The 20,733-nt window shown below is 56.4% G+C and overlaps 1 protein-coding gene across 1 annotated transcript in view; it reads left to right on the top strand.

Annotated features, from left to right (window-relative positions):
* EVPL (envoplakin) overlaps positions 1-20,733 on the top strand; it is a 33,476-nt gene that overhangs the window by 7,323 nt on the left and 5,420 nt on the right. Inside the window, exons 2-21 of the mRNA XM_009476605.2 lie at positions 567-709; positions 6,872-6,971; positions 7,481-7,635; positions 8,373-8,496; positions 9,155-9,280; positions 9,589-9,627; positions 10,371-10,532; positions 11,126-11,233; positions 11,911-12,006; positions 12,472-12,597; positions 13,531-13,677; positions 13,823-13,977; positions 15,503-15,600; positions 16,443-16,624; positions 17,371-17,549; positions 17,992-18,130; positions 18,709-18,902; positions 19,409-19,559; positions 20,147-20,230; positions 20,316-20,426. Coding sequence (XP_009474880.2) covers positions 636-709; positions 6,872-6,971; positions 7,481-7,635; positions 8,373-8,496; positions 9,155-9,280; positions 9,589-9,627; positions 10,371-10,532; positions 11,126-11,233; positions 11,911-12,006; positions 12,472-12,597; positions 13,531-13,677; positions 13,823-13,977; positions 15,503-15,600; positions 16,443-16,624; positions 17,371-17,549; positions 17,992-18,130; positions 18,709-18,902; positions 19,409-19,559; positions 20,147-20,230; positions 20,316-20,426 — 2,550 coding nt within the window. The 5' untranslated portion in view covers positions 567-635. The remainder of the gene's footprint in view (positions 1-566; positions 710-6,871; positions 6,972-7,480; positions 7,636-8,372; positions 8,497-9,154; positions 9,281-9,588; positions 9,628-10,370; positions 10,533-11,125; positions 11,234-11,910; positions 12,007-12,471; positions 12,598-13,530; positions 13,678-13,822; positions 13,978-15,502; positions 15,601-16,442; positions 16,625-17,370; positions 17,550-17,991; positions 18,131-18,708; positions 18,903-19,408; positions 19,560-20,146; positions 20,231-20,315; positions 20,427-20,733) is intronic.

The following is a 20,733-nucleotide window of genomic DNA, read 5'->3' on the forward strand; positions in this document are numbered from 1 at the left end:
GGAGCTGCTGGCCTTCGTTCTGCCGTGAGCCCTTGGTGTTTTGCTGGGAGCCAGGGCCACCTTGCGCTGAGCCTGGGCCAAAAGTTTACTGAACTGCAAAATAACGTTGTGTTCTGTGAACGGGTGGTTCCCAAGCCGCCGCTGCTGCCTTGGACAGCTCTTGTTTGGCTTTGTCCGTAGGGCTTCTGCTCCTTCTCTAGCATTTTAAACAGCTAATGCAAGAAGATGCTTTAAAATGTGTTCCAGTACTCGCAGTGCACTCCCTCGAAGTCGCGTTCGCAGACTTTTCCTCCCTGCAAAGGCCGTGCTCTCTTCCCTTCCGCTGGGAAACTGCTGCACGGTTGTGGCTGTGAGTGCCAAAACACCCTCCAAGCCAGGGCGAGGTCTCCCGTTCTCCCTCTGGGGCTCCGCTCTTTCCACCCCAAACTGGTTTTTCGAGTAATTTTTTCCTATGTGCCTCCATCTCTGCTGCTGCTCACCTGCGTTTGGGGAGGAGCCTCCCAGAAACTGCTCTTTAGCGCGCTGCCGACCTTCCCTCGCTGAGTCTTGTCATTCCATCCCGACAGACCAGAGCGGAGAGCCGGCGCCCACGACGACTTTGCAGACTCCGAGAGACCAGCTGGGACCTCGCCAACATGTTCAAGGGGATGGGCAAAGGCTCCCCGAGCAGAAGTTCCCCTAACGGAGGTTCCCCCGCCAAGCCTAGCAAGTAAGTGCAACTCTTCTCCTCTCTCTAAGCTGTCCTGCGGACCCTGGGGGAAGATGAGGGAAGAGTGCTCAGTGTCTCCTAAGCCACCTGAAGAACCATCCCTCTTTGTGGAGCAGCCAGAAAGCTGGGGGTTGATGCCAAAACGTGCTGCCCCAGCTGCTCTCCTTGTCTTTGGTGGGCTTTGCGCTCCAGCCCAGAAGTGTCTGCAGCCCCCGGGATGAGCAGTGCCCGAGGATGTGCTCAGAGCTGTGTTAATTGAGCAGTGAGGTGCAAAGCCCCTTTTGGGCAGGTAGGAGTAGGGAGAATCAACGCAGCCTCTTTGCTTGGGTGGAGCAAGATCTGCTTGGTGGTGACGCAGATACCAGCCTGCATTTGAGATCCCCGGACTCGCTGGTTGTGTGAGGTTGGTGTGATGCTGCCCTGGGACCTGGGATCCCTGGAGAGGGATGCTCAGTTTGGTGCTGCTCAGGTGGTGAAGATGGGTGAGGAGTGGGTGTGCTGGCGAGTGCCCTAATCCATCCTGGTGACCGGCTGGGTCCCTGCAGGTCAAACAACTGAGGTTGTCTCTTTTAGGCCTGTCTGAGGCAGCACCAAAAGGATCTAACACCCATGTCCTCCTCTGAAGAGATTCCCTAAGCTCTGGGGAGCAAGATGTGTGATGGGACCGGGATGCTTCTCGGGGAGAGGGTGCTCCTGCAGAGAGAGCGCTCATCCTTCCCTTCAGCTGCAGTTGCTAACTCAGGGTTATTTTCCACCTTCCCTCAGCAATTTTGCATTTCGTAGTGGTAGTGGACTGATTCTGCAGGAATCCCTGTCCCCAGCCAGGGTTAGAGGCTGAGGAAATCGCAAAGGGGTTTGTTTCGAAGAGGAGGGGACCTGCAGGGAGAAGGGGGTGCTGACCCCATCGCCTGGGGACACCGCCACCAGCAGCAGCCCAGGATGGTGTGTGTACAGACGCCTGGGTGGACACAGCACGGTGCTGGCACCCAACTGCGCCGTTTATGGGGGCCAAACCCAACGTTAGCAAACAGCCACTGAGGAGGGTGGTGGCCCGGTGCTGCTGGGCAGGGCAGCGGGACCCGGGGAGGAGGGGGCTCCCACGAAGACGGAGGCTTCCCCGTGGGGGCGGCGGGAGCTGGCCCCCTGCCCCGCCGGAGGAAGCTTCTGCCTCAGTGGAGCTGAGCACTCACAAACTCATCAGGGAGACAGATCTGGGGCTTCTCTGAACACCAAGCCTTTGTCGGGGCCTGACTGCAACGAGACGCCTCCCCAGAAGCCCCGGAGCTGTGTCAGCCTCTGTTCTTAGTCTTGCTAATGCAATCCATCCACCTCCCCAGCTGGCTTCCAAACCCGGGCTGGGGGTTTCTCGTGAGGCTTCCCAGGACAGCTCGCTGCAGCCCCCGCGGTGCCGCGGAGAGCCTGGGCCAGGTTCTCCCCCAGCGTGAGCCTCTCGGGATAACTGGAGCCGCATCCCGGCGAGGCCTCACTCCTCTTCCCTGCACAGGATGGAGGCTGGAGCCAGGAGCGTGGCAATTACTGAGCTAGTTGTGCTTGTTTTAGGAGGCACCAGCCATCAGACAAAGGCTAATTCCTTTGCCCATGGCCCGGGGCTTGGTCAGCACCCATATTAGCTGAGAAAATGAAGGTGAATGAGTTGTCTCAAGAGCAGCCGCCAGCACATGCTCCGCAGATGGCCCCAAGAAAATATTGGTGGCCCATAGCTGCTCTTGGTGGCCCCAAGGCCAGAACCTTGGCAGCAGCTGAGGTTCCCTGCCGCAGGGGCTTCACGATTAGCAGGTGCCGCTGCTGGCACGGACCCCTAGAGCGGCGCCTCGTCTTGGTCCTTGCGACCATGGTGTTGAGCATCCCAGCTCGCAGGGCCCTTTGCTGTCTCCGCTTGGTGGATGCATCCCAGGGAGGCAGTAGCAAGTGCAGGTTTGTCCCTGAGGAGCATCCTCGCTGCGCCCTGCTCTAGGAAGAGGAACACTGCAGGGCTGGAAGGGAAAACTCATGAGAGGGCGGAATTGAATCAGATCTGGCTCGACTGGCTGCCTGGGTGCGATCTTGACAAAGGCTGTGGGTGATTTTGGACGTGGATGGCAAGTCATCTCCTGGTTTAATCGTCTCCTGGGATTGCTGCTTCTGCCACCGCCTCCCTCTGCTTCTCCCTGATCAGTCTAGAGCAGTGTGGTGCCCGGGGGGACAGGCACGGGCTCAGGGGACTAACCAGCGCTGGGGGGGTTGGTGGTGGTCTGCTGTGAGCAGCTCGGGCTGGCAGAGGACTTCTGCGTGTCAGGGAGAACAGACCCAGCTTTGGGGTCTGCCTTGTGGCCATAAAGCAAAGTCCCTTGGAAGGAAGGGATGGAGAGTTGGGTGCTGTGGTCCTGGCCAAACATGCTCTGCCAGGAGTGACCGGGAGTGGGGGACGGTCCTGCTCCTGCTAAGAGACACTGTCCCTTGTGTGCAGTTGGACTGTCTAGGAGGCAGAAAGTGGCATGAGAAATGAACCAATTAATAATGATAATAATAGTGCTCTGCCTCTTCTAGGCATGAGATAGCCTTAGGGAGGAGGCCTGCCCTGGCTCTTGAGGAGGAGGAGCAGGAGGAGCTCTGCTGAGCCGTGCCCTCAGCCGTCTCGGCCAGGCCAGGGCTGGGGCTGTACACATGCACTGTGTGCGGAGTCGGACCCGAGCCCCGGGAGGCCAAGGGATGCCCAACGTGAGCATGGGTGAGCTCATGGCTCCTCGATGCCAGGCTGCCTCTCTGCAGCCCAAGTGTCAGCATCTTCACCCTGAAACATGGAGCCTGGCTGTGGTCAGCACTGGTCGAGTGAGGGCTTCTGGGGGCAGCAGGGATGGGGCAGGAGATGCAGCCCCAAGGAAGGATGGTGACACGGCTCGTGGGCTGCATGGCTGGGTGTCAGTGTGGACAGGAGAAGCTTGTGCTCCTCTCAGCTTGGTCCGTGGTTGGGATAGGAGGGACTGTGGTGGTTTGGGCCCTTCTCCAAGTGTGCATGGACCGAGTGAGTTCCTCAGCATGGCTCCCACCTTGACCAAGGAGCATGGCGAGCTGGGGGAGGCTCAGCTGACAGCTTCTCCACCCCTGCATCAGGCCTTCCTCAGGCTCCCAGGGCAGCATGTAGCCACCCCTCTCCTCCTGGCACTTCTCCTACCCAGCTTCAGCATTCCTCAACCATCCAGACTGCTCTTTTGCAGACTGAAGTGGTTCTGCTGCTTGCAGGGCTGGAGAGCCCCTTCCAGCCTGGCTGCTGGCCACAGGGTCTCGGTCTCCTTCTCTGCCAGGCTCCCTCCCTTGGCTGGCACAGAGACCTCCTGGCTCTCCACGTCAGGAGACGCAGGAGAGACCCCCTCTGCTCCCGAGACGATGCTCTCCAGGAAGCATCGCTTCTTCCCTGAAGACCAGGTTGCTGGCAACAACATCCTCGTTTCTAACCTCAGGTGCCCCGTGCAGTGTGATGCAGGCTGGGGATGGGCAAGGCTGAGCCCCTGTGACCGGGACGTTGGTGAGGTCTTTTCAGCCCGTAGTTTTGTTGTGGCTTGGCCTAAACAAAGCTGATTCGTGTATCCAGCCTTGTGAACCAAGAGACGGGGTGTCCCAGTGTTTCCTTCAGCCAGGAAGGGAATGCCACCAGGAATAAGCAGGATTTTATTGGCAATCTACCCTCCCTGGGAAGGATGGATCCTCACTTCTCCCCTCTTGGAGCTGCACAGAGGTATCCGCGGTCACATCACAACGGGGCTCAAAGCGGGCACCCCGTTCACGCTCTGAATTCAGCCAGACCTCGGCGCATGGGGAGAGGCGTCCGTCCCCTGGGATGGCGGCCAGCCCGTGACTCACTCTCTCCTCCCTGCGCAGAGAGCCCGGGCAGGAAATTTGGGTGGTGCTCAAGTATTTGCTCATGGGACACCACCTCATTCCAGGCGTGTCGGGGATGAGTGGGAGATTGTGTAACCTCCTGGGGAGGGGGGACCTCCTAGAGCTTCCAGCCTGCTGCACGCTCAGGCTCACGGGGACCGAGTCCTGGCTCTGTGCTGCTCCCATCCACCCCGTCGTGCTGGGACTTGGGGCCACCGTTCATCTCCCTGAGCGCTGCAGCTTACCGCAGGAAAGGCATCCATGGGGCAGGAGGGACGTTTAACGGGCTATAGAAGACACGTCGTAGCAGACAGTGATGCTTTGATGATGATGATGAATGCCCTGCTTGGGCTCTTTGGCTCTGTGATCCCTGGAATTAGACCCTGTAGAAGAGGGCGCTGCCAGACCACGGCAGACCCCATTTACTTCGCTGACGTGCATTTTGCAGGCAGGGAAGCTGAGGCATGGCCAGGAGACGCTGCCAACCCAAAGCATCCGAGGGAGCTGGGAGCTGCTGTGTTGCAGGCCCACGCCACCCTCTTGGGAAACCAAAACCAAGGGAGGAGTTGGAGAAAGAGGACAGGAGGATGCTGTGCGCAGGAGCGCGGAGTTACATGAGCTCAGCCGCGGTCAGTGTGGGCTGAGCTGACGTAAAACACGAGCTCCATCTGTGGCATCCGAGTGCTTGGCTTGGGGTGACCATAACGCGCCCTGGCACTTTGCAGTCACTTGAGGCTGTAATAAGTGAACATTCCAACATCTGCTCCAGCCTTTGGTATGAACCGTGGAATAGCTGGAGCCATGATGAGGAGCTGGAGCAGACAGAGCCATTAAGGGAACAGCTTCCCACGGTCCTTTGCTGGATTCGGGTGCTAGGAAGGAAACCACGTGGCTGGAGGGCAGATGGGGGTTGCTCTGCTGCAGGACAGCACCTTTCTCCTGCCTTCTTCCTCCACCAAAGGCACAGGGCAGGTTGTACCAATCAGCCCTGAAGGAGTGTCCCCCCTTCAGCTGACCCCCGTGCAATGTCCCGTTGTCACTGCTCAAACTCTTCCCTTCTGGTCTCAGACCCCAGGGCGGGCATGGAACCGAGCTGAGCCTCTGCTGAACCGTGTCCCATCCGAGTTGTCCAAGGCCTCCAGTCCCTGGATGACGCTATCGCTCCCCACCCTCCTGCCTCTGCTCGCCCACATCCCGGCAGCGCTGCGCTCTCCCTGCCTGGAGGGTAGGGCCGGCCCCGGCCCCAGCGGCAGATGCTATTAGAAGCCACAGGACATGAGGACAAAGGTGGCACCAAGGCTTGTGCTTCCTTGTCCACAGGGAGCTTTGGGGCTGCAGCCGCGGGAGCCACCCCGTGCCTTGCTGCGGGCTCTGGATCCAGCTGTTTTGGCAGGGCTCTGGGCACTCATTCACAATAGCGGTGATGGAATAAGGGCCGCGATGGTACCCATTGGTCGTGTGATGGCACTGAGGTGAGAGACAACAGGGAATGGTCTGATGGGGACCTCCAGTGAAGCTTCACTGGGGCGAGGAGGGCTGTGGTTGTGCTACGGCCTTGGGAAATTTGTCCTCAAGCCCTGAAAGCAGCATGACTGCAACAGCCGACGCAGTGCCCAGGGGGCTTGTGGTCTGCACAGCAAGTCCTTGTCCACTCCAGGCCAGTCCTGGGGTGGCACTGGGCTCTTCTGCATCTCAGTGGGCTGAAGTGCAGAGCACTTCGCATGAACCAAGACCACAGGACGGCAGCTCTGGGTGAGGCTGAGGGCCATCTCGCCCACCTCTACCAGCAGCCAAGGGCAGACACCCAGCGAAGCGCCTCTGAACAGGGCAAGCGTGTTGTGCTGCCTCTGCAGGGTGCTCTGGCCTCCAGCTGTCTGTGGCTTCGGGTCTTCCCAACCCAGATGTGGTGTCAGTGCATTTGGGAACCCTACAAACCCTACGGGGATTGATTTTATTTTTTTTTTTTCCCTCCACTGCTTTTTGAATCCACACGAACTTTTGAGCATCTGCAAGGAGTTGTGCAGATGAGCTGCGTGATGTGCAAAAAGCCTCCTCCCGCTCACTCTGAGCGCACCACCTCTTACCTTCGCTTGGCTGGAGGCAACAAGCCAACCATCGACCACTTGTATGCATCCTTGCCCTTGGCCACAGCTTAGACTCTGTCTTTGGAGACCAGGACATGGGGGAAAGGCCTGAAGAACCATGCCTGTGTCAGGTCCTGGGCAGCGATGAAGAGGGTGAGAATTGCCTTCACCCACCCCTCTGCTTTGCTGCTCCCTCTCTCAGGTCCTCAACAAACGAGCTGGCCGTTCTCATCTCCCGTATGCAGACGAATGCCGACCAGGTGGAGAAGGACATCCTGGAGACACAGTCCAGGCTCAAGCAGGTGAGTTGTGGCAGAGGGTGGTGGGAAGGTGAAAGGCTCTGCCTAGAAATGCAGTGTTTAGGATAACAGGTGAGGTGTTCGCTCTGTGCATCAGCTCGCTGGTGCAGGTTTGGGGGCTGACTCGAGGCTGGGGAGGAGCAGAGCACCCCGCAGAGCCTCCCAGCCCCTGGGGCTGCATACGGGGCTTCCCAAATTCTGCCCTTGGTGCTCTCTGCTCAGTGCCTCGTGCTTCCCACAGCCAAGGCTGCCTCGCCTGCAGCAGCGCAGCCCTGGGCCTCCCAGCAAGCCCAGAGGCAGGCAGCCAGCCTGAGCCACACCGGTCCCCTGGGCGGGAGAGGTGCTGAAGCAGGCAGCTTGGCTGGGCATACGCTCCCCAGCTGCACCCTCGCACCAGGGTTCCTCTGCGGTCGGTGTGTTGAGCATCCAGGCCCTCTGCGCTGGCCAAGGAGAATATTGTGAAGTCTGTGTGCTCCAACCAGGCTTTTTCCTCTGTCTTCCCTGGTCTCCAGGATGCCAGCAATCACCAGAAGAACAAGGCTTTTGAGTTCCAGTCAGAGAACGCCAGGAATCTGAAGGAAGCGGAGACCCTGCTGAAGGACCTCTTTCTGGATGCGGACCGTGCCAAGCGGCTGAAACACCCTCAGGCTACTGAGATAGAGAAAGAGTGAGTACAGCGGGGGAAACTGGTGTGATGGGGGCACCGAGCAATTGGGAACCTCCCTAGGATCTAGGCTGAGCTCCAGGCCTTGCCATGAGAGGTAGAGTTCCACCCTTCTTCCCATAGACTTTAGCCTTAAAATCAGGCTTCTGCCAATATATCGTAAAGACAGTAGTGTGCGGGGTGGCTGCCAGAGTGCTCACCCAGGAGTCCCCAGTCTTATTTGGGAGCTCTTGTAAAAGGTACCAGAAAAATGCAGAGCTAAAAGGTAGCCCCGCTCCCAGGGAAAATCCCCTTTTCCTCTGCCTTTCCTAAAATGAATGCCTTTCCTTCAGGCAAGCATGGAGTCAGAGGTGGGCATTTGGATGGTGCCTGAAGGAAAGGCATTCATTTTAGGAAAGGCAGAGGAAAAGGAAAAGGAAAAGCTTCAGCTGGTCTCTGGGGCTTCGCTCCCCTTCGCTCTCCAGCCCTGCTAGGTGGAAATCAGGAGGGAAGAGTTGTTTCCGAGCTGGGAAGGGACAGCCCTTATCTCCCTGCAGCTTCCTCTGGGGCTGAAATTCCTGAGACATCCCTGGAGATGGAGAGCACCAGGGCAAGTACCTCCACTGCTGAAGGAGGCCAGCGTCACAAAGGGACAACAAAGTAGCCCAAGTCTTAGGAGTGAAATCTGGGCTCCACAAACCCCACCTTGGTTCTCCCCCTTCCAAACTGACACGGAGACGTGTGCCTTTTCTCCTCGGCAGCATCCAGCAGCTCCATGACCGCGTGACGCAGCTGTGCGCAGAGTACCGGGCCCTCTACGAACAACTGAACGTCCCTGATGTGGGGCCCAGGGTAGACTGGGCTGGGATCCTGGACCAAAAGATGGTAACAGCAGCTGGTTTTAGATGTATCTCCCAACTCCTACAAGGTCAGATAACGTCCGCTGTTGCCTGTAGGGCTCTGCCAGCTGTCGTGTGCTCAGCATCATGCAGGGATGCTGGGGGTGGTGGAAGAAACTCTGGGTAGGAGAAGGACTCTCCTCCCACCTCTTAAAACCCTCTGGAGGAGCCTCTTGATTGACCCCGTCAGATTAAGTGCTACTGCAGAGGGATCAGGTAGAGATGCCCTGCTGTGGGATGAAAGGATGGAGAAGGTGATGACTTCAAGGCCTTTACAGCCCTACATCCTAGGGTTCCATGCTGCAAGGTCTTGGGTATGTGGAGGGCCCAGTTTGAAGTCCGCTTGGATTCCCTTGAAAGATGGATGGCAACTATGTGCATCCAACACGTGTCACCATGGGAAGGGTGGCTGGTTCAGCTTAGGTTTGTACACCGGGGTGATAAGGCCTGGTTATCTTTGCCGCTGTGTGTGGCTGGGGAAATGGCAACCAACAGCAATCACGGTAAACGACAACAAGATCCCTTCCCTTCCTCCGGGACTGGTATCAGGTACCAGATCTTTTCATACCCTGCCAGAACTCACTGGGTTTTCTCCCTGAAATCAAGTCTTTTGCTTTAGTCTCTGCCTAACTCCTTTTGCACAGAAACAAGTCAACGCGGGACAGTACGGCCCCGGCATGTCAGAGCTGGAAAAGCAAATAGCTGAGCACAACATCCTCCAGAAGGAGATAGAAGCCTATGGCCTCCAGATCAAGAACCTCCGCTCTGGGGTAAGGCACCCTCCGTCCCCTCCTTGTTCCTGGTGGCTTTGCTCAGGACCCCCCTGGGCTCTGCTCGCTGTCTGGCTGCCTGTCCCATCTGCTCCTCCTCGCGGTGAATATCCACCCGTGTTCTGCACAGGGGAGACCTGAGCTCGGGCAATCAAGCCATGCAGGGGCCAGGGAGGTGGTTCCTGAATGGTTTCTAAAGCATCTTCCATAAATCAGCTCATCAGCATCTACCACTGAGGGTGTTTTGGTAACAGCTTTTTTCTCTTTTCTTTTTTTTCCCCCTTGGTCTTGGCCGTGTCGTAACCCAGGATGTGGCAGATTTAAAGAGCCAGTACAAGGACTTGCTGGTAAGCTTCTCGGTGGTTTTCTGGACAGGTGGGGTCATACAGCAGAGTAACACCTTCCCTGATGGACAGGGCATGCCCGGCTCAGGGCAGGAGCTACCTCTGCTCTTGCATAGTGACGTTGTGTCCCTCATTTTCTTTCCCCGCTTCCTCCCCACCTTGGAATGGGTGTAAATGGAGAGCATGCTTGCTGCCCTCAGGGGAATGCTGTGGGTGAGATCTGCGTCTCTCCATGGATCATTGATCTGGAGTTGCCTATGTGTCCGTGAGCGCAGGGTTACGGATGCGGCAGCAGGAAACCCTGTCCCAGCCTACGGGCTGTTCCAAACCAGGATTGCAAATGCTGAGGCTTGCACTGATCCCTAACAAGGGCTCCAGAGAGGAAGCAAGCAGCTGGAGCAAAGGAGGTGGCCAGGAAGGAGGTGCTGGGTTTAGCCAGCTGGGCCCGTAAAGGTTGCTGAAGAATGCTGAAGAATGGCATTTGTGAGAAATATAGCAGCTCGCAGACTGCCCGAGGCAGCAGCCTACACCTGAGATTCTGGTTAGACAAACATATCCCGTCTGTGAGGGAGGGAAAGGGAACAGCAGCCCCATCAGATAAGAGCAAGCAGCGGCAGATGTCTTGCCAAAGTCTCTGGGAATCTCCCAGTGGATGTGCGACGCGAGCGGGGTCCTGGGGAGGAGGAGGGGAAAGGGGGTCCTCAGGCTGGGCACCAACGCTGTCTCTCTCCTGTGTGCATGGGCAGAAAGCCTCCATCTGGCGAGGGCAGAGCCTGGGCAGCCTGTACCACCACCTCCAGGGCTGCACCAAGGAGCTGGGCTACCTGACGGACCAGCAGACCAGGATCCTGAAGCAGGACTGGAGTGACCAAATGATGGACGTCCAAAGTGTGCGTCGGGAGTACGAGGTGAGCTCCTGGGGATGGTGGCTTGTCCTGCCACCGGGGCAGGAGATTTGCAGGGTGGGTCCCAGCCTCCTTGACATCCACCACCAGCCCTGAGCCTGGTGCTTTCCCAGGGCAGCCCGGTAGCGCTGGGCACAGAAACAGAGGTGGAAGAGACACTCTGGGTCCACTCTGGCGTTAAGGATGAGCCACTCTGCGTGTCCCCTCCTGTCCCCTGAGCTGGCACGTGGGATCATACATTACAGAGCTGTCGGTGAGGCTCAGTGGTCAGAGGGGAGGGAAGGGCTCAGCGTCATGTCAGCCTCAACGTCCAAAGTACAACACCCAGAGACTGCTCTGTGCTGGGACCAGGAAGAAGAGAGGGATAATTGCTTAGGAAAATGCTCTTTGAATGAATGCCCTGATGCTTTCTGAGGCCCAAGCATGTCTAATTTGTTTTAGTTTTGCCTAGCCCCTTCTTTTTTCAAAAACAAACAAACAAATGGATGTCTGTGCTTTGGGAGCCTTTACTCTGCCACGTGGGGTTTGGTGCTCCAGGAGACCGCTCCGTGCTCCCTGCGTGCTCCCACTGTCATGGAGTTTCTCTTCCCCTTCAGGACTTCAAGTCCAATGAGCTGCTCAGCCAGGAGGAGTTTGTGAACCATCTTCAGGATGACGGGGATAGGATGATTGAGCTAAAGCACCCAGCTGTGAAGCCCATCCAGGTAGGGAAAGGGGGTGTCCTCCCAAACCCTATAAGAGAATGAGACGGCTTTGCATAATTTGTGGATCAAGAGCCAGGAGACAGGCTGGAAGAGACCTCTTCACCTCTTCTGCAGAGCTGCCGTCTTACTCTCTCCTCCCACACTGGACCAACTGTACTGCAGCATCTTTCTGCCCGCTCCAGCCCTATGGGGAGGCTGGGGGCGGTGCAGGGTCTTCACCCCTTCAGAAATCTCCAGGAGGTAGTGGCTAACATCTGTGTGCTGGGAACAGCTCCCGGTCTGGTGCTCAGACCTGTGGTCAATGCAGCCACGTTCGTGCTGCTGTGAAACTCCAGCTATGACACAGCATGACCTCTCCCAGCTGACACCAGCTCCCAGCCTCCAAGGTTGTATTTCCAAGCCTGCAGATGCAGTGGCAAGCTGAAGTGGGCTCACAGCCACCCACACCACTGGAGCTGAGCCCCCTTGAGAAATGGTGGCTGCTCTGCAGCCAGGTCCTTGTGGAGCAGTATGCTTGCTCAGGCTCAGCATCAGGCAACGCCAGGCCATAGCTTTGTCTCCGCTCAACAGCGATCTTTACCCCTCCTCTGATCTCTGGGACTTCTGGGGAAAGGAGACCGCTGGTGGGGAGGTAGGACTAGCTGGAGCCCACTGAGTCGTGCTCTGTCCCACCACAGGCTCACCAGGAAGCCTTGAAGAACGAGTGGCAGAATTTCCTGAATCTCTGCATTTGCCAGGAGAGTCAACTGAAAAGCGTGGAGAGCTATAAGAAGGTAAAAAGCAATGAGCAGAGCATGGGCCATGGGGCTGCAGGGTCAGGCCGGAGTGGGCAGGTTGGGAAGAGAAACAGCAAAGAGATGAGGACGGGAGCTCCTTTGCTTGCACCTAGTCAGGGTATTTTGGGGAGACACCCCTCAAAACACAGTCCTTTGGTGCTGCAGTGAAGGACTGGCTCCCAGCTCGTCTCATCCGCCCTGTTGCATTAGTGTGCTGGCTTGGAGGAGAGGGGCAGGGGAGGGTTTGCTCACCGTCGTGACCTGGGACTCGTCTGTTGATTGGGATTATTTGCCTGTGGCTCAGGCGATGGAGAGTCCTTGTCCAAGCACTGAGTGTGGTCCGTAGGGTCTTGTGAGCCCCAGACAGGTTGTGGGAGAGATGGTGGGAACTGAGAGACCCCACTGGACTTGAAGATAGTAACGTCCTCCCATCCCTGGCTGTTTTCCTACCCACACCTGCAGTTCCAGGATGATGCTGAGGCTGTGAGCCGCTCCCTGAAGAAGATGAACTCTGACCTGGACACCAAATACAGCAAGTTCAACAAAGACAGCCCTGGGGTGGTGTCAGATCTGCTGCTTCAGCTGGAGGTGAGGTCTTCAGGGCTGGTGGCACTAGCCAGACCTAAGGGGCAGACCAAACGTTACAACCTCCCCAAGAAATAACAGTGGGGAAGGGGAAGAGGTGGGTAAATAACCTACTGGGACAGCTCACTCCAGCTATGCGCTAGGGAGGGGGGAGCCCATGGCGATACTGTGCTCTGGGTGCTGAGCCTCTGTAGTTCCAGAAGGTCCACGCTGCTCACGCTGTGGGGCAGTGACCCATGGGAAGGTGCTTGTCCCCATCAGCGACACACAGCCAGGCCCCAGGTCACCATCAGAGTAAAGGAGAAGTGCAGGGAGGAGTTGCGCGTTGTCCTAAACATGAGACACTTGGATCAGAGGGCCCGCAGAAAGCATGAGCTGCTGGCATCCAAGCAGCAGGGAGAGGTCCTCCCATCTCCTCAGCGCTCTCATGAGCCAAGGGTGAGGGAGGGAATAAAGAAATCGGACCTCAGGGACAAGATGCAGATAGGAAAGGAACATTTGCCCGGGAGAGAGGGAGGGGACACGTTCAATGTGGTATCTTCCCATGCGTGCAACACATTTCGCTCCCAAGAGTTGCTGGGATCTTGGTACCTTCTGATACTGGAATATGACCACCTCTTGGCAGGTCTCTGTTCCATTTCTGAGAAGGAAAAACTTCTCCAGGAGATTTAATATGACAGTGTGGGATCGCCTGAGGCTAACTCAGGCTGTGCCTTCAAGGGCAGATCTGCTGTGAGCAAAGGAAACCGAGGAGAGCATTGATAATGAAACGGGGAAGAAGGGACATGGAGGGGTCGAGAATGGAGACACTTCTGACTCCACCCCGGCAGTGACCACACAAGGATGGACAACGGGCCCCAGTGTACCCACTGTAGTGTGACCCCCCCCTTCTCATCCAAGCCTGGTCGCAACCGATGTCTTCCCTGTTTTGTCTAGAACGAGGAGAAGGCGGTGAGGCAGGCAGAGAAGAGCATCACTGACCTGAAGAGAAGGAGCAAAGAGATCAGCCCATTGAAACTGCGCAGGATGCGTCCCTCCCAGCCCCTCACCTTGGACACCCTCTGTGACTGGGATGCTGGGGAGGTGAGGGCTTGACTAGCTGTGCCCTCAGAAGAGGCAGGCAACTGGAGTCGTCTTTGGTTGCTCCAGATCTTGGTTTCATGGTGGGAGGAACTGGCCTAGTGCTGGAAAGCCAAGCCTTTCACTGGATTTTGTGTCTTTGTCCCAGGTGCAGCTGACAAGAGGTGACAAGTACACTCTGAAGGACAACAGCAACCCGGAGATGTGGGTGGTGCAGAGCAGCACTGGTGTGGTCCAGGAGGCACCTTCTGCTTGCTTCTCCATCCCTCCACCAGACCCCGAGTCCATAGACAAGGTCAATAGGTGAGTCTGCAGTGGAGAGCTTGACCCAGAGAGATGTTCAGTCTTGTTCTTAGGTCATAGCCAGCGTGACTGCCTCAGCTGCAGAGGAGTAGCAGCTGGGGACAGACCTCTTGACCATCTAGTACGAAATCCCTCCTGGAGAGGGATTGTTCCCTGCACCCAAGTATCTCGGCCAGGTTCCTGCCATTCCTCGACAGCACTGCGCGCTGCACAGACCTTGCTGTCAAAGAGTTTTCTGGCAGTCAGGCTTGATTTCTTCACCCAAACATGTGACTTGCATAGGATTGACTAAATTCGTTGCAGAATCAGTCTGGAGCTTGGGACTTGCCAAACAGGACAGAGTTATCTGTGGTATCTCCTCTCAGCCAGCCCCAGCTGGAGACTGAGAAATGTTCCTTGAACCACCGTGTAGTCGGCTGCTGTTTGCTCAGCCAGCCTCTGTGGTTCCCACAGGACGGGGTGGTGGTGCAGGGAGCTTCGGCATTACCTTTTTAATCATGTCACCGGGTGCTCGGATAAATCAGTGCTGCTCAAGCGCTGTGGAAAAGCCCACGGCCCAGATTCAGAGTTACTTGGGCACATCCGTGATGGGAGCCCCAGTTGCGCCGGCAGCATTACTTCATTGTGTTGCTCTTTGAGTGCGTACCCCTCTTCACACGTCCCACATTACTGAATCCTTGGGATTTATGGGTTTTGTGTGTGTTTTAAAACAGAAAAGTAAAAGTTTGCAACGTCCTCCTGGATAACACCTCTGCAGGTGTTGCCTGGAAAACTCCTCCCATTTCAGGGCACATCTGGCAGCTTGTTTCATTTCCCAGTGTTTGCTTCCCTTCCTACATGCAAAATATTTGTCTTTGTTGTATTTCCCAGCCTGTTCCACCACTCAGTCCCTCTGCATGGAGCTGTGTCCCAGCCCTGCACAGGGACAGCCCTTGTCTGACAGCAGCCAGGCGAACGGGGACTTGCTGGTTTTAGAGCACGGTGCTTAGCTGGAGCAGGCCATAGCGGGGATGTGAACTAGCCTGGTCCTTCAAAGGCCCCTCCTCCTGGTTCCAGCAGTCTTCTCCCACCCAGAGATGTTCTTGGTCCTTCCAGCTCCTGCCAGTCCCAGCTCTAGGTTCATTAGAAGGGAACCACCCTTACAAATGAGCGTTGGTGTTTCCAGGGCTGCAGCCACAGAAGCAGCTACTTGTACTCGCTTCCTATGAAGCGCTGCAGTGATATGAAATAAATTTCCAGCTTTGTTAGCATCTGGCAAGAGTTGGGAAGCACTGGCGTCATTGGGAGAAACCAGCTGCTCAAACCAACTGGCTGCTCTTGCTGCTGCTCCCTTCCTAAGGAGCATCTGAGTTACAACAGGCTGCAGGGTCCCAGCCTGCCCCCGCCCCTGGGCACACCGTCCCCCGCCCCTGGGCACACCGTCCCCGGCAGAGGCACGAAGCTGCTCCTGGGCTGGCTCTGTCGAGGCTGCTCAGCGCGGCGGTTCCCCGTCCTGCTGGCTGATGCTGCTCCTCTCTGCTCGCAGGCTGGAAGGGGAACTGAACGCGGTGAAGCAGAAGCGAGCGGCCGTTCAGAGCACCCTGCGACGCAGCCACAAGGAGCAGGTTCAACCCAGCCAGAAGGGTATGTCAGGCGGTTAGTCAAGCCCGCTCCAAAGCAAGCCCATGCACCTCCCTTGCAGAGCTCCCAGACCTGGCTGGAAGCAGAGCACCCTCCTGGGCAGGCAGAGGTACCCACGGGTGGGTGCAAGGATGCCTTCTGCTCTACGGAAAAGAGCAGCCGATGGGAAAACCTGACTCCTGGTGCTGCCAGGGACTCACCACGTGATCTCGAGTGATTCACTTAAACTCCGTTGCCCTTCTCAAACCTCTGAGATCCAGCTCCATCAACAGTTGCAGAGTATTCAGGGTTGCAGGAGGATGTGCCTATCCAGAATCCTTAATGAAACCTCCTTTGGGATCCGAGTTCCTCACAGTTCTCTTCCCTAGCTGGGGGCTGTGGAATAAGCAGGCAGCCATGGCTAAATCCCGACCCCTGGCTAGCTGTGGTACTCCCACAGCTGTAGTTCAAAAAGCTCCCAGTGAAGCTGAGCAGGGATGTGTCTGCATGGCAGCACATGGCTGTCCCTGCCCCTCCTCTGGGCGTGAGCTCTGGCTGGCCGGGGCAGAGCTAAAACCATTTTCCTAAGCCTTTGCCGTGGGTTGGCACACACACGTGCGTGATGCTCTGCGGATTAGAAATGTTAACCGAATTGTTTATCGTGGCATCAAACCCCCATGCTCAGGAGAAGCCTGCGTGCTTCAGAGCTGCAGAACACACAGGGCAGAGCTTTGCAGCAGGGCTGTTGTGGGAGGGAGCTGGAGCTTTCGGGACCACGTATGGGAGAGCCTGGGGAAAGGGCTGTGCACCAAGACTGGGACGGCAGATGAGAAATGGGGCTTAACCTACGCTGTGTCTCACTGCAGCTCTGTCCAGCAGCCCCCCTGTAGTCCAGGATGATCCCCAAGCTGACCAGCTTCTCAGCAGCCTGGATCGCGTTGGCAAGGACCTGGTCCAGGTAGAGGAGGAGATCTTGAACCGAGTGAGGTCTCCAGTGAACTACAGTGACCCCACAGATGACCTCGCCAGGAGGATCAAGCACCAGCAGGTGGGTTAGAGCAGGATGAGTTTGGTAGCGCTGTGTCCTTGGCCCAAAACAGAACCGACATAGGAATTACACAGGAGGTGACAGCCGGTGCTTCAAAGGAGAAACCTGTGCTGCAGTTGCGAGGGTTTCAGGCTGGCTTGAGCCCTGGAAATGGGCCAGGTTAAGCCAAACCCTAAAGAAGCGCAGGCTCTTCCCTTGGCTCAGCTCTGCAGCAAGATGGTCCATTCGTTTCAGAGCTGTGGGCCAGGCGCCAGCCTTGGGGAGTCCTCAGCCTTGTCACGGGGATGCTCTCACCCTTTACTCTCAAGCCTGTAGCATAAAAGATAACAGGCTAGAGGGAATTAATCCAAGGAGCAGCTTTGGCTGACCTGATGGGAAGTACAGCCTGGTAGATGTGAGGGGGGTGGGAAAAGAGGCAGTGTCCTGGAGCCCCCCTCCTTCCCTCTGGGTCTGTAGTAGTTCAGCTTGTTACATCTTTATCTGTGGGTATTTATCTGGCCCTGGCAGAAGGATGGACTCGGGCAGCGAGGTTTCTTCCATCTTTGTCTGGTTTGATCTCTTTCCCACACCCTGCCATTGCCAGACAGCCACAGTCTGGCTGGGGCTGTGCCCCAGGGGCCACCACCGCAGGAGAGGGCTACCGCACCCTTAGCCCCACAGCAAAATCTGCCCCTGAGGGGGACACGTTTTCGCAACAGCACTGTTATGACTGTGTTGGGTGACGCTGCTCCCGTCTGCTGTGCCAGGAAACAACAAAGAAACTCGAGAACCTGGGGGCAGCCAAGGATGCCTTGCAGAAGGAGTGTGAGACCTACCTTTCCAAGAAACCCACCAGCACCTCGGCTTCCCAGCTCCCCGTCACACTGAATGCCCTCAGGAGGAAATACAACGATGTCAATATGCTCTCCAGCCTGTACAACGAGAAGTGAGTGACGATGGCAAGGGCTGATGGGGATGAGGGAAGGAAGTCCTTGCACAGAGGTGTCAACACAGAAGTGTGGGAGAAAATGCTTTTGGTCTATATGGGTGTTGGTTGAGGTCCATCCAGCCCAGTGCAGGTTAGAAATCACCCATCTATCATCAAAGGCACCTCCGAAGGCGTTCTTGTATGCAGTCTGTGGTCGGATCCCCCCACTGTGGACAGTCCACCACAACGGGTGGGTGTCCCAGCTATGCTGCGTGCAGTGAAATGCAATCCAGCTGACTTCTGGGCAGCATGACAGGGTTGGGAGTGCGTATCGCTTGCTCTCTGCCATGCTGTAGAAGCTCTGATGTTAAATAAGCTTAGACACGCAAAATCAGAGAGAAAAGGAGAAGAATGGGGTCTTCTGTAGCTGACCTTGTCCTGTCATTTTTCCCTTCCCCAGGGCTAAGGCTGCCCTGAACCTGGAGACTCAGATTGAGAACACAGACAAGATCATCAGCACGTTTGAGGCCAAGCTGGCTCAGGATAGCATCATTCCTGCATCCCCCAATGCCCTGCAGGATCGGGCCAACGATCTGCAGGTAGGAGAACATCAGGCCCTTCGTTAGGGAAGGGAGATCTCTGAGCTCAGGTAGCAATGGTGGGGAGAGCTGGACTTTGCTTATTTGAGCACTCCGAGGCACCAGTGGTGAAGCCTTTCCAAGGACCTGTTCCTTGAAGGTTTTATGTTGGTGTTGCAGGCTGACTTGCACTCACCACCTAGCAAAAAACTCTGTCCCCCCCAGGCTACTTTTGGGGTCCCTAAAATATACGATGAACCTCTTGGCATCTAACCTCTGTGGCTCTGCCGCACACCCATCCCTATTTTCCTGCTCCCGTTCGCCCTGCCCCGCCATTAGCTCTCACCCTTGGCCCTCAGTGACCCTTTTTTGCCTTCCCCAAAACTTCTCCCTTCTGTTCCATGTGCCATCCAACCCGCCTTGCTTCCCACCTTCCTTACTGAACAAGTCTCACTGCTGCCTCTCTTCCACGCTGCGTGTCTGTTTTGGAGAGCCTGGCTAGCCCCCAGGCGCTGCACAGGTAGTAAGAGTGTTAAGGGGGGTATTTCTGGCTGGGGCATCGGCTGGTGCAAACCTGGAGGTGTCGTTTTCCCCTGCAGAAGATGAAGCGGGACCTGGTGGCCCAAGAGGACTGCGTGCTGAAGCTGAACCGAGGGCTCAAGGATGCTGAGCACAGCTGCAGCGCCGTGCAGAACAACTTCCAGGAGTACTGCCCCGACCTGCCCCGGCAGAAGCGGGAGGTGCAGGTCCTCAATGATCGCTACCACGCTGTTGCGGATCAGCTGGATCAGCGGTGAGGAACTATGGCATCATCTCTGCTCCTCTTAGCCAACGTGGACCAGCCTTAGTCAGAGTCCCAAGAGTATGTTCTTCATTGCAGGACCCTGGTCCTGACCACTCTGCTGTAACACTGGGGACCAGGTCTGTCCTGCTGGGCCCAGCACAGGCTCGGAGCTCCCAGATAGCTGCCAGAGGGCAGTTTAAGTAGCCGGCTGCTGGCCTCTGCCCGACCCAGGGGCCCTACCCAGAGAGACCCTGCTGCTTAACACTTCTCGCAGGCGTTGCTGCTGGTTGCCTGCCTTTTTCCTTCTCTCATCTCCCAAGTTGTGTTCATGCTGCAGTAGCAAACCTGCTGTGCACAGCATTATGCTCCCCACTCGGGGACCAGTTGTCACCCTCTTGTTTTTGTTATCTTGGTGTTTGTTGTGGTGACGTTCTCACCATAGTGTCTTTTTGGGAACTTGCGCATCAACCTTTGTCCTTCCCCTTAATGTTCCCGTTCACTTTTGTGCTGTGCAGAGAGAAGACCCTCAGAAATATCAGCCTCACCTACCAGCAGTTCCAAAACTCCAATGAGAACCTGATGTTCTGGATGAACAACCTACCCAAGCACCAAGTGAAGACCACTGATGGGCCAAGCCAGATCAATTACAAGCTGCAGGCACAGAAGGTGAAGTTCCCGGGCAGGCGTCATAATCTGTAACGTTATGGGGTGGGGGAATTTGCTTATGGATGGCACGCAAAATAGCACCAACCACTCCCAGTTGTGTGCTCCACCTGTTACAGCGAATGAACTAGAACAAGGAGACAACGGATTGCAGCCCACGGATGAAGTACCTTGCCCTGCTGCGTTCATCTACGGTGCTGGTGTCCCAATCTATCCCAGCCACCCCAGGCTGATATCCTCTCCACGGAGAGGGGACACCCAGATCCTGAAAGATTGCACCTCGGGCTGAGATGCTGCATCTGGGCCCTGCATCTTTCTCTCCTCGAGCAGATCCTAAGCTGATTAGCTCAGACGATGAGACGTGAAGGTCTCTGTGTTGGCTGGTATTTATCTCATGATAAATCAGTGAGGCAGGTCCTGGGCCAGCGAGAGTGCTGCTGAGATCCTCTAAAGCCCAGGAGGCTTTCCTAAATGCCCTCCTGTTCCCACCTTTCCTTCAGCACCAGGCTGAGCTACAGCTCTTGCCTGCAAGAGTATTGCTGGATTGCTGTATCTCAGGCTGTCCTTAACATCGTGTGTCTCTCCTGCAGAGGCTGGTGGAGGAGATTGAAAGCAAGGAGCCCGAGAAGAACGCAGTGGTCAGACTGTCCCGGAACGTGCAGTCCACCCTCAATGTATGGCTGGGGTTTCCCACGGAGCACTCCCTTAGCGTCTCACTCGAGAGATCCCAACTGATTCTTCTGTTTCTGCTCTGAACAGGACTATGAACTCCAAGCAGGCAAATACAGCTCTTCTCTGGACCCTACCCTGACCGACTTCGCTGCAAAGAGGCTGCGTGTGACCCCCCTACAAGAAAGCATCCAGGCCCAGGTAAGATGTTAAGATGAAGGCATGGAAACTGGTGTCTAGCTCCTTACCCAAGCCCCGTGCCCTCTGCAAGGCCTTAATCCACTCTTACAGCCGCAGCTGATCACGGTCCTAATCCCAAGGACAAACATCATCAGGGATCTCTTTGTCTACGGGGCACAGCAGCACGTGAGATCCAGAATTAGGGCTGTGTCTGGTAGCTTTGGCTGAGATTGCTGATGATGCCTCCTTACCATATTGTGTGTGAAAACACAGGCATCCCTTGATGTAGGTGAATTTGATGTTCTCCAAACCCTTTTATTTACACATT

Source organism: Nipponia nippon, unplaced genomic scaffold (assembly GCF_047370975.1).
Source record: "Nipponia nippon isolate SJK-2023a ecotype South Korea unplaced genomic scaffold, ASM4737097v1 scaffold_14, whole genome shotgun sequence".
NCBI lineage: Eukaryota > Metazoa > Chordata > Aves > Pelecaniformes > Threskiornithidae > Nipponia > Nipponia nippon.